Source organism: Aulonocara sp. 'chitande type north' Nkhata Bay, linkage group LG8 (genome assembly GCF_057382095.1).
Source record: "Aulonocara sp. 'chitande type north' Nkhata Bay isolate Kocher_YH1m ecotype deep benthic linkage group LG8, A_spYH_male_GT1.1, whole genome shotgun sequence".
In the NCBI taxonomy this organism is placed as follows: domain Eukaryota; kingdom Metazoa; phylum Chordata; class Actinopteri; order Cichliformes; family Cichlidae; genus Aulonocara; species Aulonocara sp. 'chitande type north' Nkhata Bay.
Window position 1 is genome coordinate 2,162,494 of NC_141351.1, and position 17,144 is coordinate 2,179,637.

A 17,144-nucleotide genomic window follows, 5' to 3' on the forward strand; every position below is an offset into this window, starting at 1 on the left:
CTCCTGTGGTCTCGCGCTGGCTTCTGTTTGCGTCACTTTCCAACAAGTGTGCGATTCTTTGTCAAAGCTCAAGCATTCATGACCAAGTAATCATTGAACGATTCGTGTAAAATTTACGGACTTAGTAATACACAATATATTTATTTATTTTTCATTGTTTGTTGGGATAATAGAGCTGTTATTGGAGCTGATAACAGAGCTTATATTGTAATATTCACAATTATAAGTCAGAGAGCCGAAAATAAAACACTGCCAGCAAGCTAAGACCCAAAACTTTATTTCACAGCTGGCACTTTAAAACGAGGATCGCAAACAAAGGCTGAAGGGAGGCCACCTATGTACCCGAGGGAGGGCAAAAAACAGCACACTTCAAAGGGATCTATACACTGCAAACAACCGCATGCAAATGATTGACACTGCAAGCAGTGAAAACCATTAGGTTGGAGCTCCGATTACAGCTCCCAGCCTGAACTTGGATCATCTCTCCCCGTCTACGTTCCCTCCGACAATAAAACAACGATACGGATCTTACAGAAACACCAGACCTCCCTTGGGATCTGATCTGGTCTGTGTTTCAGTGTTTTTTATGTGTAATGTCTTTACTTATATTTGTAAAAAGACTTTAGTGTACATGATTTGCAAAGGGCTTATATATAAAAAAAAATTACATGTTTTTTAAATATGTTTGTGTTATTGTACCTAACCAATCCCGTCCTTTTTGGCCACTTAAAATATCTTTATAGATCTATTGTTATATTTCTGCTATCCTTTGGCCGGATCGGTCTTAAAAAATACATTTTTAATGTCAATCAGATGTTGTATGGGTTAAATAACGGATATATTAAAGTCACTCTGTCAAAAAACTGATTGAGGCTTCTACCTTGTGACAGGAATGTTGTTTGTGGTTCAAGATAACTTGATATCATTCATGAGGGATACATTTAATGTACGTTTCACATATACATAGGCTTAAAAGTTATTTATAGCAGTTTAAATTCAATCAATGACTTTTTGGCGCTACAATGGCAACTAAAGTCCGCAAGGACTTATAGGTGGCATCTTATTCCCAGCCCTATACTAAGTAAGGAAGGGAACTAGCCTCCCCTCGTCACACTAGAACACCAGTCCCCTTTCTATCTATCTTCGTCGCCTCATCTATGAATGCAAAACTACCATGTCTGTCAAATGCGTTTGTTAGGTTTTGTGAGGTTTTGTGAGGTTTTGACCTCACAAAACCTCACAAAACCAAAAGAAATTAGCAACTAGGGCTAAAGAGTCAAACTAACATACTGACAACCCCCAAGAATATGCATAGCCCCCCATTTTCTGCTCTTCACTCCCATTACTATACTCTTGCAAATCAGATCCCCCCCCCCCTTAGTAATACAGAACCAAACTGATTTAGGTATAATGGAATATGATTTCCCTGTAATAACCAATACAAACCCACCTAATTTACCATCGATGCATTCAGAACCTTCTTTAGCACTTTCCAAGCCTCTGACAGATACTAAAAGGGTTGGGATGGACAGGTATTGGGCCCTATGCACGCCTCCTTTCCTGGAAATAAGGGCAATTTCACCATATGTGTGGACTACAGTCACACTACCAAAACCCTTCTCCTGTTACTGGAACTAGCAGGCTGAGGGAGAAGAGTGGGAATAACTGGGAATATGTCTGTGAAGGTTCTCAGTCATCCAGGTCATCGTAGTCTAAGGAGCTTGGAAAGAAAAGTAACAAGCAATGCTTCTGATTGTGCCAGAGCACATTTTGAACAACACCATGGGAATTTCGGATTTTACACAGGTGGTTGGATGTTACACTCTGGAAATGGAAGGAAGGTGAGTGTTATTAACCCTCTGTGGTCCACGCTGCACCTGCAAATCACATGACTGATGTAAGCTGACATAGCAACAAGCTGCAGCCACCCTGAGTCTCTATTTCAGCCCACATTGAAAGTTATGACTTTAAAGTTTTTAAATTTTAATTACAGGCCAGTAAATCTAGAGTTGTGATAATATATATAAGGCACGCTTTTTTCTAAATACTGTCATCACGTTTTTGTGTGTGTGTGTTTAAAGCGTTTTCTAAGGAAAGCACGAAAACAGTAAAGAAACGTTTAGTGTGGAGTGGATTCTTAGTGTGTTGTGTTGTCTTGTGTAGTTGTTCTGTTGTGTAGTCGTTTTGTTTTGTGTGTCAGTGAGGGAACTAATGAATGTCACAAAGGCACATTTGCAATGTAAACACTGTCACTAAGTAGAAAACCAGCGGAGTGATACACCTCCTGTTGTCAGGCCTGCAGGTTTATCCCTGTGCTGTTCTCTGTCTTTTGGTGGACAAACTTTTTTTTTACTGGCACACATCATTTGTGGGGCATCTTATTGCAACACCTGATTGTTCTCTCATTTTAGTTTTAGTAATATTTTTAAATGGTTGTAGAAAAAAAAAACAGCAGGTGTATTGGCTGCATTTTTAGATAAATAGTTGTATATGTTTACAAAATGTACAATTATTTTATATTTGCATTTCAAGTTATAAAAATTTACTAAAAGATGTCTGTGGGGGTTTTTACAGTAAAAAAATACTACTAGGATTTTAAGTTCTTTGTGTGATTTCAGATCAGTAATAGTACTATTAATAGTAATAGTAGTACTAATGCAGTATGTCAGTGAAAAACAACTAAATTAAGTTGAGCTGAAAAGAATGATACCAAACAAGGCAAGGGGGGGAAAAAAATTAAACAATCTGAGGGTGAAACACAAACGTAAACTCAAAAGGAGTCAAAAATGGCCGGTTTTATTTCAGACCTCAGTGGGTTAATCCAACAAATCATGAAAAATTAGGTTTACATTTTTGTTCATGACAGTGCAGATTTCTGACATTTTGTGTAATTTAAGCTGTAACAATGTGATTGTTTTCTAACAAAAAACAGTGTGAAACTTAAGTTAGACTTGTGTTTGTAAATGAACCGCCCCATGTTGTGTAGCTTTCTGGAGTTTATACTTATTGGGCTACATATTTATTTATTATACAGGCTATACAGTACATAACATCAAAACTCACATGTTTTATGTAACTAAAGTGTGTAATTATGTGGGCTACAGACAATAATTAAGTTATAGACTATATATATATATATATGAAAAACGTGTATACTTACTGCATTTGAATCATTTTAACCATATATAACCACCTACATGTGTGTTTGGAGAAAAAAAAAGGCTTTGATTTTGCCACCCCATTTGATTTCTTTGCCACCCTCATGCCACCCTAAGAAAATTTCTCTAAATCCGCCCCTGCTTAGAACTGAAGAAGCTTCTCGGATGAGAGGTGAAACGTCTTCAAGCAACTCAAAGAAGTCCAGACGCTTTTCTTTCCAAGCTCCTTAGACAACTGTGGGAATAGAAGCAAAATGCGTGGGCTCCAATTTCAGGCACTGAACCGCTCTCCCTTCCACTACACCAAGTAAAACTTCCAGCTGCTCATCCCTCTTTGACTTTTGTTCTACAACTACATTACTATCCTGAGCCAAGTGGCCATTTTGCAAACCTCTAATAAGTTCCAATTCTGCAGTCAAATTTATTGCAGCCGCTAATGTTGCTGGTTTAGAACTGCTAAGAGTAACATGCAAAATCCTACATCCCACATGTGTAATAAAATGATCCCTTGCCAGCAAGTCTTGTGTCACATATGTGTATCATTATCAGTAGAAGTGTACTCTCTACATACCAGCCTATGTGAGGCAATGCAAAATTCCTGGACTGTTTCATTATGTAACTTCCTCCATGTAGAATAATTCACACAGTTGCAATCTTCACTATCACAAGGATCCAAACACCTCCTCATAGCATCTTTCAGGAGAGTATAATTAGTTTTAGATTAAGCGGACAAACCACTATAAACTTCATGAGCCTGTTCCAATTTTAACTTCTTCACATCTTCCCATACGTTAATGCAACATCTGCATGCATGTCCATTTCATGTTTCAGAGAGTTAAAATGTGAAATTGACACGGTGGATGCGATGGACTTGGCGTGTCTATTATACGTTTTGCTGTGATATACATCCTACAGGATTTTCAATAAAATGTTTTTGTTCACAGTAAAAAATATTTCAAATTGTTGCTTAACACTCGAAGAACATTCCTGAAGGATGACTACACACGCATTCCTATTGGTGGAAAACACTGAGCTGAACAGATCTGTTTCGTTTGTGTGTTTGCCTGTCTTAATACGTGTGCCTGTATTTACATTGATGTTGCTGTGCATAGTATAGACAGGATATAGTCTGTGGCAATTTTATTTGTTTATTTATTTACTTTACTGATAGGTACTTTGACTTTATTGGGTATTCAAATATTTACTAAAGGTATTCAGTAGTCATCAGAAGGTCCTTAGTTTTCGGTCAAAGTACCCTGTCCCCATATACCTCATTTCAGGGTTACTGGCAACTCTGTTGACCCTTGTCCTTTGCTCTTTTCAGCTTCATCTGTGCCTTCTTTATTAAGTTTCCATCTCTTCAAGTGCTCTCTGAAATTCCATTAATTCCCTCTTTGCACAGATGAATACATATACAGTGTTAGGGATGTCGCTGATGAACTAAACAGAAGCATTTGTTTTACAGTAGCCACAGTATTCCACACATTTCTCTTGCAGTGCACTGACAGAAAACTTTTCAGTAGAGCGTACAGCCCGATTCGATCCGGTGGGGGGATGCCAGATCAGGCGCCCCCATCCGGCTCTCCTCTCTCCTGTCTTGTCAGTTGTCTTACTTCTCTCTATTACCTTTTCTATCCCTTTGAAGAAGTGAGGCTCCTTAAATATTAAAGGGTAAGTATTAATTTTCATTTCGAACTGATAGAAGAAAAAAAATTGTAGTTAACTAAATAGAAGAAAGTAGAAGAGAAATAACAATCTAACGTAAACCAGTGACACACTCTTGGGCCTGATCAACCTTGGCAGGGCCTTCCTGGATGGTGTCTAGTGATAATGGCTGAAACGCCCAATGAATCCAAGGTCCACTACTGATGATGTGTCCCAAATTTAATATTATAATAAGTGCTGTCAGCGTTAATGTCGTTAAAATGACGTTAACGGCATAACTGCATTAACATGGCATATCTCTGTTAGCGAGTTAGCACAGATCGCCCCGTGTGTGGGGCTGCATGGCGCTAACGCGTTAACGAGCTAACCGCGCTAACGCCTTCACACCTGCACAGACTATCGACAGTAAGGCTATACCTGAGCAGAAAAGTGTGTCAAAGTGTGTGGACCGTGTGTCAAAATGACAAATGCTACACTGGTTTACAAAGGAATTCCAAGTTTACGTTTAATTTCGTAATTCTTATGTTTTGCGTGACTAGCAATCTCCGTACAGGTGTTCAGAATGTATTCTCCTGGATAAGACTTTTGATAATCTGCAACCATTTTTTATTAAACTATGTGAGGTCAAAAGTATTGCTTGGCGACTGTCAACATGTTCTCTAAATGAGTACCTTTTTTCTTCTAGCAAACAAGATGCAGGTTGTAAGGAAAAGTGAGGGGTAAAAATCGCCCTCCTCCAACAAGACAAGCTCCAAGTAAGTGAAGTACAGAGTGAGACTTTGTGTCGCCCACAAGGGATCAACAATGAACGCAGAGATTCATTTAAGCAACCAGGCTGATGTTGCCTGAAAGGTTCAGTGTGGGGTTTTTTTGGTTATGGTGGTGTACTTATGTGGATTTTTAGCATGCGTACAAATGATTACACAACTCTCCAAATATCAGAAATACTAGAAAATATATATATATGTATATATGTACATGTAAGGAAGAGGACTCCCTTACTATATTTATATTATATTATCTGTATAGCACTTTAGAGCACACCTTTCACTTTATTAAAAGCACCTTATCAAACACTTTATGTAGCATTGCACTTTAAGCATGGATTTGCACACAAGAAGTTTAAATATTTATTGACTATTTATTGGGAATTTTAAAATCAGTTGGTAGCCTTATTTCAGATCCTGCACAGCTGCTCCTCATAAAGGAATGTGGTGGTTGTCTGTCAGGAGAGAAGAATGGTGATTGAGATTTTGATTAAGGTTTACCAGTAAGGAAAACTAATGCAAGTGTGTGTGTGAAATCTAGGGATAAAAGTGGTGCAAATAAGTGTTTGTAAGATAATGATTACTCACCTTTCTTGCCTGTGTCCTCTTCAAGGTGTTTGGGCAAATGTTTCCCCTGGGGTCCAGACACCATTTAAAGGTTCCGGGAGAGACCATTGGTAAAGAGAGTGTGGTGAATCTTGTTGTGCTTGGGTTTCTGGGTTTTTATAACATTGGGTTTGGTGTAACATTAAAGTGTGAAATATTTATTAATATGTAAATGTGAAGATGTATTTATGTATTTATTTATTCTTATTGATATATTGGATATTGTGGTGGAAGGTTGGGATTTAAGAATTTACCTGAGAGTGGAATAATGGTTTAGTCTGTGACAGCTGAACATATTTAAGGCTGCCAGTTGTCATTAGAGTGTGGCTTTTTGTGCTGTGAAGAAGCTTGACAAATTAATTGTTGTAAGGGGAGCTGTATAGGAAATAAATGCTTTTTTGTTCCACTACACTTGCCTTGGTCCATCTCACTGTGTTTCCAGCCGCTAAGGGCTGCCCTGTTACAAGTGGTGTCAGAAGTGTGTCACTCATGGCACAGTGAGAAGATGATGACAAGAGGTGGAAGAAAGCCAGGCCAAGAGGAGCAGCCTGATGAAGGAGTTGGAGCTTCATCTGAGCTAGAGGCCATGGCAGCAACAAGCCCTGAGGACAAATTGGAGGAGTTGACAGGGTTGGTGAAATCTCTTATGCGGTCTCAAGCAGCCAGAGACCAAAAGTGGGAGAAGGATTTGTCACGTCAGGAGCAAAGGTGGAAAGGCATGCAGCATCAATTTCAGCAAATCCAGCTACAAGTTAACGCTGTAATTGATAAGCCTGATCCACCAGAGGCGCCAGCGCCCCCTACAACATCTGAAGAACAAGAACTTGGATTCAAAGGTGAAGACATTCCAGTGGCCAGTGGGTCCAAGTCTTTAAGTGAACCAAAACTTTTTCCTCTGTCTACAGAAGATGACATTGAACATTTTCTGACTACGTTTGAAAGAATGGCAAACGTGTGTCGATGGCCCAGAGATGAGTGGGCTATTCGTCTGGTTCCCCTGTTGGCAGGTAGAGCCCGCACAGCCTACATTCTTATGGATTTAACAGACTCTGAGAATTATGATAAGGTGAAAGAGGCAATTCTGGTAAAATATGAGATCACTGCTGACACCTACAGACGCCGCTTCAGATCTCTGAAAGTTGAACCAGGTGAGACGCCACGTGAACTTTATGTAAGATTGAAAGACCTGTTTTCAAGATGGATTAAACCTGAAAAATCAACTGTAGAAGAAATATCTGAGCAGATAATTCTGGAGCAGTTTTTGAGAATGGTTAACCCAGAGCTGGAGATCTGGATACGTGAGCATGATCCGAAGACAGCAAAGGAAGCAGCTAGCCTCGCAGAGGTTTTCACTTCAGCCAGAAAAGGAAGCAAGAGCACCTACTTCAGCTGGGAGACCCACTACACCCAACCAAGTAAGTCCATTGGGGGTGAACAGGGTTCTGGTCAAGTTCAGGCTAGAAATCTTTCTAGTTCTAGGCAGCTCCCTTCTCATAGACCTCACAATGTGAAGAAATCCTTTAAGTCTTCAGTTCAGGATATTAAATGTTATCACTGTCATAACTTTGGCCATACACAACAATTTTGCCCTGCCCTTAAGTCAAAACCATCTCTTTTGTGTGCAGTTCCAAGACCAGCCACAGAGCCAGTAGGAAAGGAAGCTTGTACTGTCCCTGTTTTAATTAATGGGCGTAAAGAGGAAGCTTTGCTTGACTCTGGGTGCTTCCAAACTCTTGTACATTCTAGCATAATTTCAGGAGAAAAGCTAAGTGGGGTTGGGGCTACAATAAGTTGTGTGCATGGAGACGAACACAGGTGCCCCACTGCTGAGGTTTACCTGACAGTGGGAGGTCAAACCCACTTGTTAGTGGTAGCTGTGGTTCCCAGTTTGCCATATTCAGTGATACTTGGTAATGACATCCCCACTCTTTTTGATCTAATACATCAGTCAGATTATGACCCTCAAGTGAGTGCTGAGAAGGACATTCAAGGCTAAGGTGATGAATCTGGAAGCTCCCTTCCTCTAGATATGACAGTTGAGCCATTTAAACCCTGTCATGTAGTCACAAGGGCACAAAGTGCAAAGGAAATGATGAAAGAGCTACCCTTTTTTGAGGAGTCTCTCGAAACAGAGCCAGGGAAGATTAGGAAGTCTAGGGCTCAGAAAAGAAGAGAAAAGTTCAAAGGCTCAGGGGAAAAGGGTACAGCATTGTTCCCTAAGCCAAATAACCAACTTGAGTTTGATGTTCCCTCAGATTTAGGTGCACTCCAAAGAAGCGACCCTACTCTAAAACCCTGGTTTGAGAAGGTAACATAGGTAGAGGGGGCTAGTCAAGGTCAGGTAAGCTGTCTTGCAGACACTGTTTACTTGATTAAAGGAGGCATCTTGTACCAGAGAAAGGGGAAGTGTGAAGCTGTAGCACTCCCACAACAGTTAAGAAACAAAGTTATGGATTTGGGTCATTCAATTCCATGGGCAGGTCATATGGCTTTTCACAAAACACTGAATAGGATCAGTAGCCGTTTTTTTTGGGCAGGGATGTATGTCCAGGTTTCTGAGTTTTGCTGTTCCTGTGAAAATTGTCAGTTGACCTCAGGCAAAGGAGTAGCACGAGCCCAGTTGCAACCACTGCCAATTATTGAAACACCGTTTGAGAGGCTAGGCATGGATATCGTGGGCCCTTTAGAGAGGAGATCCACAGGTCATCGCTACATATTAGTTATATGTGACTATGCGACACGGTTTCCTGAGGCCTTCCCACTCAGATCAATTAAAGCCCATCACGTCGCTAATTGTCTTCTGCAGCTTTTTTCTAGGGTAGGCATACCAAGAGAAATTCTGACGGATTGTGGAACGAACTTTCTATCCAAGTTGTTGCAGCAGGTTTATAAGTTGTTAGGGATAAAGGGACTTAAGACCACCCTGTATCACCCCCAAACGGACGGGCTAGTGGAGAGATACAACCAGACTCTCAAAAGTATGCTGCGTAAGTTTGTCTCTGACACAGGTGCTGACTGGGATCAATGGCTGCCATACCTTCTGTTCGCCTACCGGGAGGTCCCGCAGGTTTCCACTGGCTTCTCGCCTTTTGAACTTTTATATGGTCGCCAAGTGAGAGGCCCCCTGGATCTGCTTAAGGACTGCTGGGAGGAATCCAAAGCAGAGGGCGAAAACATCGCAGCCTACGTCATCACCATGAGAGAGAGGTTGGAGAAAATGGCATCATTGATGCAAGACAACATGAAAGCTGCACAAAAACATCAAAAGACATGGTACGATCAGAAGGCCAGGGATAGGGTCTTCCTTCCAGGTCAGAAAGTACTGTTATTGCTTCCCACCAGCGATAACAAGCTGCTGACAAAATGGCATGGACCATACGAGATCGTCAGACAAGTGAGTAAAGTCACTTATGAACTGAATATGCCAGAAAGAGTTAAAAAATATCAGACATTTCACATGAACTTGTTGAAGGAATTCCACAGCCGACAAGAGCCGGTCTATCAGTTACTGGTGCGTTCAGTTAAGGATGAGGAGGTGACTGAGAAGTTCTTTCCAACTAACATTCAAGTTTGTGCTTCAGTTGACCTTTCTCATTTGTCTCCTACTGAGCAGGCTGATATAAAACCACTCGTGGACCCACAGCTCTTTCGAGAAACACCAGGCTTCACATCACTGGTTCAGCACAAGATACGGGTGAAGGAGGATGCACCCGTTCGACAAAAGAGCTACAGAATTTCAGAACGGTTGGTGCCAGTGCTGCAGAAAGAAATAAAACTGATGTTGGACCTGGGAATCATTGAGGTGTCAAGTAGTGAGTGGTGAGCCCGATTGTTTTGGTACCAAAGAAAGATGACACCCTGAGATTCTGTATTGATTTCAGATATTTGAATGCAGTATCCAAGTTTGATCCCTACCCAATGCCCAGGGTGGATGACCTGCTGGAGAGAGTTGGATCAGCAAGGTACATTACAACACTCGATCTGTGTAAAGGATACTGGCAAGTGGCTTTGGCACCAGAAGCGAGAGAGCTGACAGCCTTCAAAACTCCTTTTGGTATGTACCAATTTAAAGTCATGCCATTTGGGCTTCAAGGTGCGCCAGCGACATTCCAACGATTAATGGACCATGTACTGAGCGATGTGTCAGCATTCTCTGCAGCATATCTGGATGATGTGGTGGTGTACAGCGAGTCCTGGGAAGAGCATGTCATTCACCTACAGAAGGTGCTACACTCCATTAGAATGGCTGGACTGACTATCAATCCCAAGAAGTGCTCCATAGCCAAGAGAGAAGTGGAGTACTTGGGCTTCGTGGTTGGCTCTGGGAAGATAAAGCCGCTAAGGGCCGCCCTGTTACAGTACATAACGTCAATGAAAATAAGCCTGGCATAAATCTCCTTCAGTTCCAGATGGGTCAGGGTTGTGTAGAGTGCTGTGGCTATGGGATCCCCTGTCAACTGGTTATCCCTTGTAATGGAAAATTTTAGCTCGGAATGTCAATTAACCTCAAGTCCTTTGTTTATGAAGTCGTGCTTTGCCTCGTGTTCTACATGTCAACAGTATAACCTCCTTATAACTTTTGCCCTTAAAGAGACCAGGATGTAATGCAGAACACGTCATAACATAACATGATTAACATGTATCTGCTGACTGTGAGGGGCAATGAACAGAGCACGCTCCTGGCACACAACCACCTACTGTTTCATAGATAATGCAAAAGTGGCTCATCGCATTGTGAGCATAGTGTGCTATGAGTGCGTCATGATACCATAGCGATAGAGCTTATGTGAGATGTTTGTGTGATGCTATAAAAGAGGTGCATGACTATGCAACCATCGTGTTGGCTGTCTGTTTGCTCTCCCATCCGCATGGTAACAAAAGTATTGATTGCAACTGACTGTGTCTGCAGACTTTGTTAACAGAAAACAGGCAAACCAGTGTGGGTAAAATGTGGGTGGAATTCTTTAAATGATGTGTGATGTTACAAGTTTCTCAACTATAACATAACTAGCAAATCAGCAACATGTAACTGGACTAGTTCTTATATAGCGCTTTTCTACCGTATCCTGAGCACTCAAAGCATTTTACACAACTTGTACATTCACCCATTCGCACAAGCATGTTTTTCTACTGTTTCTAAGTGCTTCCTACCTAACATTCATACTCCGATGGATGCATCGGAGAGCAACATGGGTTTACTATCTTGCCTAGGGATACTTTGCATGCAGACTGGACCAGACTGGGATCAAGCCACCAACCTTCCAGTTAGTAGGTGACCTGTTCTACCAATTTATCCAACTCAGAGTATCAGTTGGGCTGGAGCATATCCCCACTGTGGCCATGTAGCCAATTACCAAAGGGATAAGAGAGAGACAACCCTTCACACTGACATTCGTACCTTTAGCCAATTTGGAGTTACCACTTACACTAATGTCATGTCTTTGGATTACACAGTTGGAGTACACAGAAATGAGGGAATCTTGTAAATTTGATTTTGACTTGCTTTGAGGTGATGGCTCAAAATGTTTAATTACAATGAGGGCTCGCGGATCTTTGGGACCAGGACTCGGTCTGCTCTGGCTGGCCGGCTGCCTGCATGGTCATCGCTGAAGGCCCACTGTGGCTGCTGGGTGACTCCTGTCTGGGGCTCTCCTCAGCTCTTTTCTAGGTGCCCCTGTGGTGGTCCCCCTTTGGGCTCTCGTGCTCTGGGGGGCCTCTGGATGGCTATGGCCTGGATCTCCTCCATGTCTGCTTCATGTCCGGGGGGGCAGGACTATGGCTCCCCACATGTACTATTAGACACTTACATGGAGAAACCTTTTGAATACAAACATGCTCACAAGCACAGCTGTGCCCATGGTTCCTCACAGACACACACTGTCTGGGTTGGCTGCTGCCTCTAAACATATCGTGCATTATTAGTACTGTGTGCTGCTCGGCAACATGCAGTATTTATTATTTAGTGTTACTTATGCCTATGTTGGTTGTTGCTATGATTACAGCGTCTTTTCTCTCTCTATCCCTCTTCTCTATTTTTCTTTTCCCTCTCCTTCTGTAAACTCACTTCCCAGCTTCTTTTTCCTTCTTTCTCTTTCCTGTCTCGGTTCTGTCCATTCTCATTTAAAAATTAAAAAAAGTGTATATATAAACATGTGAAGGAGAAATTTCCAATTATGATTGAAGAAAAATAAACAACTTTCTCTTAAGTTGAGTTTGATCTTTCTTTTTACAAGTTATTGATATGCAGCCATAGACAATATAAAAAATACAGTCTGAAAAAGTGAAGGCACTGCATAAGTGGCTTTTAATCTGCATATTTTATTTTTAAAAAAGGGGTTTTCTGCTTTTGTTTTTTTTTTCTCCACTTTTGCTGCAGTGATATAATCCTAACTGTTTATAGACACGTTAGCCAGTAAGAAACCTACAAACATTAACACAATTTGTCATCAAAAAGGTGTACAACTTTGACATTGCGTGACAAAATCTTTGTTTTTCTTGTCCATATATAAATGCAAAAAAAAAAACGTCTGAAAATCTAAACACTGACATGTGAATGAAGGGCCAAGACACATACAATTAGAAAAAACCCTTTGTTTTTCAAAGTATTCAGGACTTGTTCATGGTAAGAAATCCAGACCATCCAGTAACACATTGTTTTAGATGGTCTTATTTCAGATGTTCTCTTGACTGAAGTTTTGTCCATTTTCAGAGCCTTCTCTTTGACATGTACAATAAGAACAACTGAATCCACATCCTACATCTTCACTTAGTCGATATGCTTATATGTGCTTTATTGTCATAAGTAGCAGATGATCATATGTCAAGAAGCCTCCAAACATTGCTGGAAGACAGATTTCTGTCTTCATTTACCTTTACAGTTGTTGCAGTGGTCTACATGTTAATTTTTTGTTTGTTGTTGTTTTTAAAAATATATTTGAATCAGAGTATGGTATATCAACATGTCAACAAGCTAACTTACTTACTTCTGGATGTCTGAATGTTAAATGATATTGCAAAACTTCGGAGAACAGCCACGCTTTTTACTCCCAGTAGTGCCTCAGGGCTCGTCTGCTTCTTTTGAAGTGAAGAAATACTTGGACCCAGAAATGTCTAATGACTAAACAAGAGAGTTGAACTTAAATAACACTGTGAAAAATGTTCCATGTGTGTTATTGCATCAGCTTTCTTGTTCTTGTGGTGATGGTCTTGTAGTTGGAGAGAGCATGGAGAGAAAAGGTCTTGTCTTCTACCAATGGAAATGATAACGCTAATGTAACCTTGACCATACACAAAAAAGGACTATGATGCCACTGTGATGTAAATTAAAAAGCTGCAAAACATCTAAAACCTGATAGAAGATTGAAGATTTTCTTTAAATTGTCCATATCCTTTAACTTGAAAGTTCCAAAAGCTCTCAGAATCATCTTTAAGTGCTGATGGTGTGTCACAAGTCTCTCAGCAAATGTAGCGTCAGCACTCATTCTGTATAATCTTAGCCATCCAGTCTGATCTGGACACGAGTAACCTCAGTCTGGCCCCTGACGACTGGATCAGCTCCCTCCCGCTGAAACAGGGAAAGATATGAAAACAAAGTTGCTCGTGCCAAATTCTTAAAATATGAGATATGATAGATTTCTTACTTTTGGTAGTCCAGTCCAAGAAGGCTGATTCCATTAACAGCCAAGATCCTGTCTCCTGGTAACAGCTTCTCACACCGGGCAGCTGGAGAGTCTGGGACCACTGCACGAATGAAGATGCCCTTCGCCTTCAAAGAAGTGTCCTGAAACATGAGGTGTCGAGTTCTCGATTAAAGCAAAGATTTCACAGTTTCTGACTGTGAGGTTTTCAAAATGGTCCTTATTTTTACCTGCATTATATTTTTTATATATAGATGGCATGAAGTAATATAATTCATGCCACAATACATAATAATATATAGTTATTATGTATTATAGATATATTTTTAGTGTTACGCATCTGCTGTTAACAACTCAAGTACAGTTGTCACACAGTGGAACTTTGTATTTATCTTTTATATTGGTTTTATTTTGATTTTAGCGTTTATTTGCGAGTGTAGTTTTTATTGCATGATTTTATTCTAATGTTCGTATTGCATGGTTTTTAGCGTTTTATTCTACATTGTTTTAATCCACTGTGGATTGGCTGGGCATGGGACAATTAGCTGATAGGGACAGACTCCGGTGCAAAATGCGAGGTGGGCTGGGATGTGACGGGTCCAGTGAAGGGACGAGAGGGGGACAGGAGGCTCCTCCTCGTCATTCTGGGATGAGGCTGGCGTGGAGCCCGCTCTGGAGAAGGAATTTCTGGCCTGCTGGTGGACCCATAATGAGCATTCATCTGGGGTTGTGGGACAATTACACCAGTGGATTTTAGTGCAAGTAGAAAATGGTATTTTTATGGGTTTTAGAATTGTTTTATCTAGTCTCCGTGGGAATTTTAGCATATGGAGAACATTTTATTGTATACTTTTTTCTTTTCTTTTTTTTTTTTTTTGCCTGTCCCATTTGGTGGCCACGGAGCAGAAGCCAGAGGGGGCTGCAGTGGCGTGCCCGCCGGCTCTGCCGGCGGCCAGCTGTGCCAGAGTGAACCGAGCCCCAGGCCCAGAGGCCGGAGGCCCGAGGGCCCCCTTTGCCCCGGAAGAGGCCTGACCGAGCAACAGGCACCAGGCCCCGCCAAGTAGTCACTGGGAGTGAGCTGGTACATACCTGAGCGCCCAGCCCCGGACACCAAGAACCACCAACGCACCAACCCCTGAGGGCATCAGTTACCGGCAGGGAGTGTGGTGAGGGGAGATAGGCCTTTGGTGTATACTTTTTTCTTAGTATTTGGGTTGTTTTATTTCTACTGCCTCGGGAAATAAACTGTTGCTGATCAGACCTGCTTCATCTTTGTGCCCTTGGTATCTGACTCGCTTGCTCCCCCATGTATTTAAGGAATCGTTCGTATGACATTCTGGCGCATCAGCTTTAGTGTCTGCGTTACACAGTACTGTACTCTGCTTCAAAGAAGCCAAACTTTAAGTGTTTTTGAGTAATAGCTGTCCAGACTTTCAGAAGCTCTTTCAAAGTTTTTCAGAGGATATCGGGCACATTTTCATACCTAGCAAAGAGTCATTTTAAATTGTATTTTTAGGCACTTCATTATTAGGTTGGTTGGTGGCTCAATGCTTACTCAAACCTTATTTCTTTTTCTTTTCATTGTAATAGCTGTAAAAGTTTACAGCTATGTTAGCAGAGATAAGATAAGATAAACCTTTATTAGTCCCACATCTCGGAAATTAGTTGTGTCACAGCAGAAAGTGGACTGTGCAAAGTAACAACAGCAAAAAGAAAAATAATGGAATAGAATAAGATAAGAGAATAACATTTTTTTATTTAAATGGTAAAACACAGTTTTTAAATAATTATAATGTTGCAAATATTTAAACAAGTTTAACATATTACTAATAAAAAGAAAAACAAAACATAAAGCTGATTATTAACTGATAATTGATAATCAGTAGCATGTTTGCTAGCTATTTGTCCTTATCCAGCAACAACTGCTAAATTCAATCCTTTTTAATCACAAGATTTTTTTCCTGTGTGGGAAAATACAAATATTTAAGCAGTGAAAATTGAATTCTATTATCTCTTTCTGAACCTTTTATTGTTATATATATTTTTTAATTTAAAATGTTTCTCTTTCGTCTTCCAAAAACATAAAAATGTTATTTATCTTTTTTTATTAAAATGAGCGCTGTGATGGAGTATCGGGCCACAACATACATCGTCTTTATTGCACGATGGCATAACCATCAACAATCTGTTCATTACCAGCATTTCGTACAAAGCTTGACCAGACACAGCTTACTCCATACTCCTCACCACACTAACTCTATGTGCTAAAAGAGAAATCACTTCCTTCCTTGTTGCTAAAACCGATTCTGACGTACGATTGCAGTAACTCAGAGGGTATAGCAGCTGTGGTACAATTGTAATCTTTTTCATTTTCATTTCGACTTTTTTCTTGAAATAGATCTTCAACTTTACTCTTGGAATTTCATCGTCATAAAATTTTAGCTGTGCCATAGATTCTGCTAGCCCTGTGACGAACTGTCTACAGGTTAAATTCTCGTTGACTTACCCTTGTGTCTATTAGAGCAAGACCAATCCCTCTTTCACCTCGCTCCAGCTCCAGGCTAAAAACCTCTTCATCTGCTTCTTCTTCATCTCCGTGCTCCTCCTCTTCTTCTTTTAGTTCTACGAGTGTTTTCATATTGCTGCAATCGGACTTTAAGCGGTCTACTTTGAGAGCAGCTAAGCACTGAAACACTAATCCACCTGGAGAGTAAAACAAATGATATGTTAAAAAAAAGACGCAGAGAAGAAACTAGGAATGGAAATGTCTTTCTATACCTTCATCATGTGCATCTACACCAGAGAGCCAGGGAAGTGTCTCATCATCAGACTTCATCCATTTGTCTTGGTCTTCCTTCACCTGATCAGTTCGACCTAGTATGAGGGGACTGTTAGGTGGGGTGAGGAGGCAGGAGGGGTCCAGGACTGACCTCCTCGACTCGCTGGTCTCAGTCTCTCTTGTCTGCAGCTCTAGATTTCTTAGCTTTTGGGACAAAATATTGGCACCAGAGGAGCTGAACTCATCCAGGTAGCTGGTGAAGAGAGGAAAGGGTGATGGTGTTGAAGGCGATGATGGTGATGGCGGTGATGGGGGTGAAGGTGGTAAGGGAGCAAAGGTACTTGAAGGGGAATGGTGATTTTGGTCACTAGGCTCCCATAAGTTCAAATCAGCTTGTAATGTATTCAAAGTTTCTAGACTGCTGTTTTGAAGATTAGCCACATTTGTCAGGTTAGCCTCCATTTGAATCCCATCACCCTGGTGGACAAATAACATTAGAACAGCATGAATAGATACACCAATGAGCATAAAA

General features: G+C 40.9%; 1 protein-coding gene across 1 annotated transcript in view; it reads right to left on the bottom strand.

The window, feature by feature from the left end:
• Positions 1-12,533: 12,533 nt before the first annotated feature.
• LOC147322816 (ras-associating and dilute domain-containing protein-like) overlaps positions 12,534-17,144 on the bottom strand; it is a 34,844-nt gene continuing 30,233 nt past the window's right edge. The window contains exons 15-18 of the mRNA XM_086302765.1: positions 16,612-17,089; positions 16,340-16,536; positions 13,837-13,976; positions 12,534-13,760 (exon numbers count right to left, since the gene is read on the bottom strand). Of these exons, the coding sequence (XP_086158891.1) occupies positions 13,667-13,760; positions 13,837-13,976; positions 16,340-16,536; positions 16,612-17,089 (909 nt within the window). The 3' untranslated portion in view covers positions 12,534-13,666. The remainder of the gene's footprint in view (positions 13,761-13,836; positions 13,977-16,339; positions 16,537-16,611; positions 17,090-17,144) is intronic.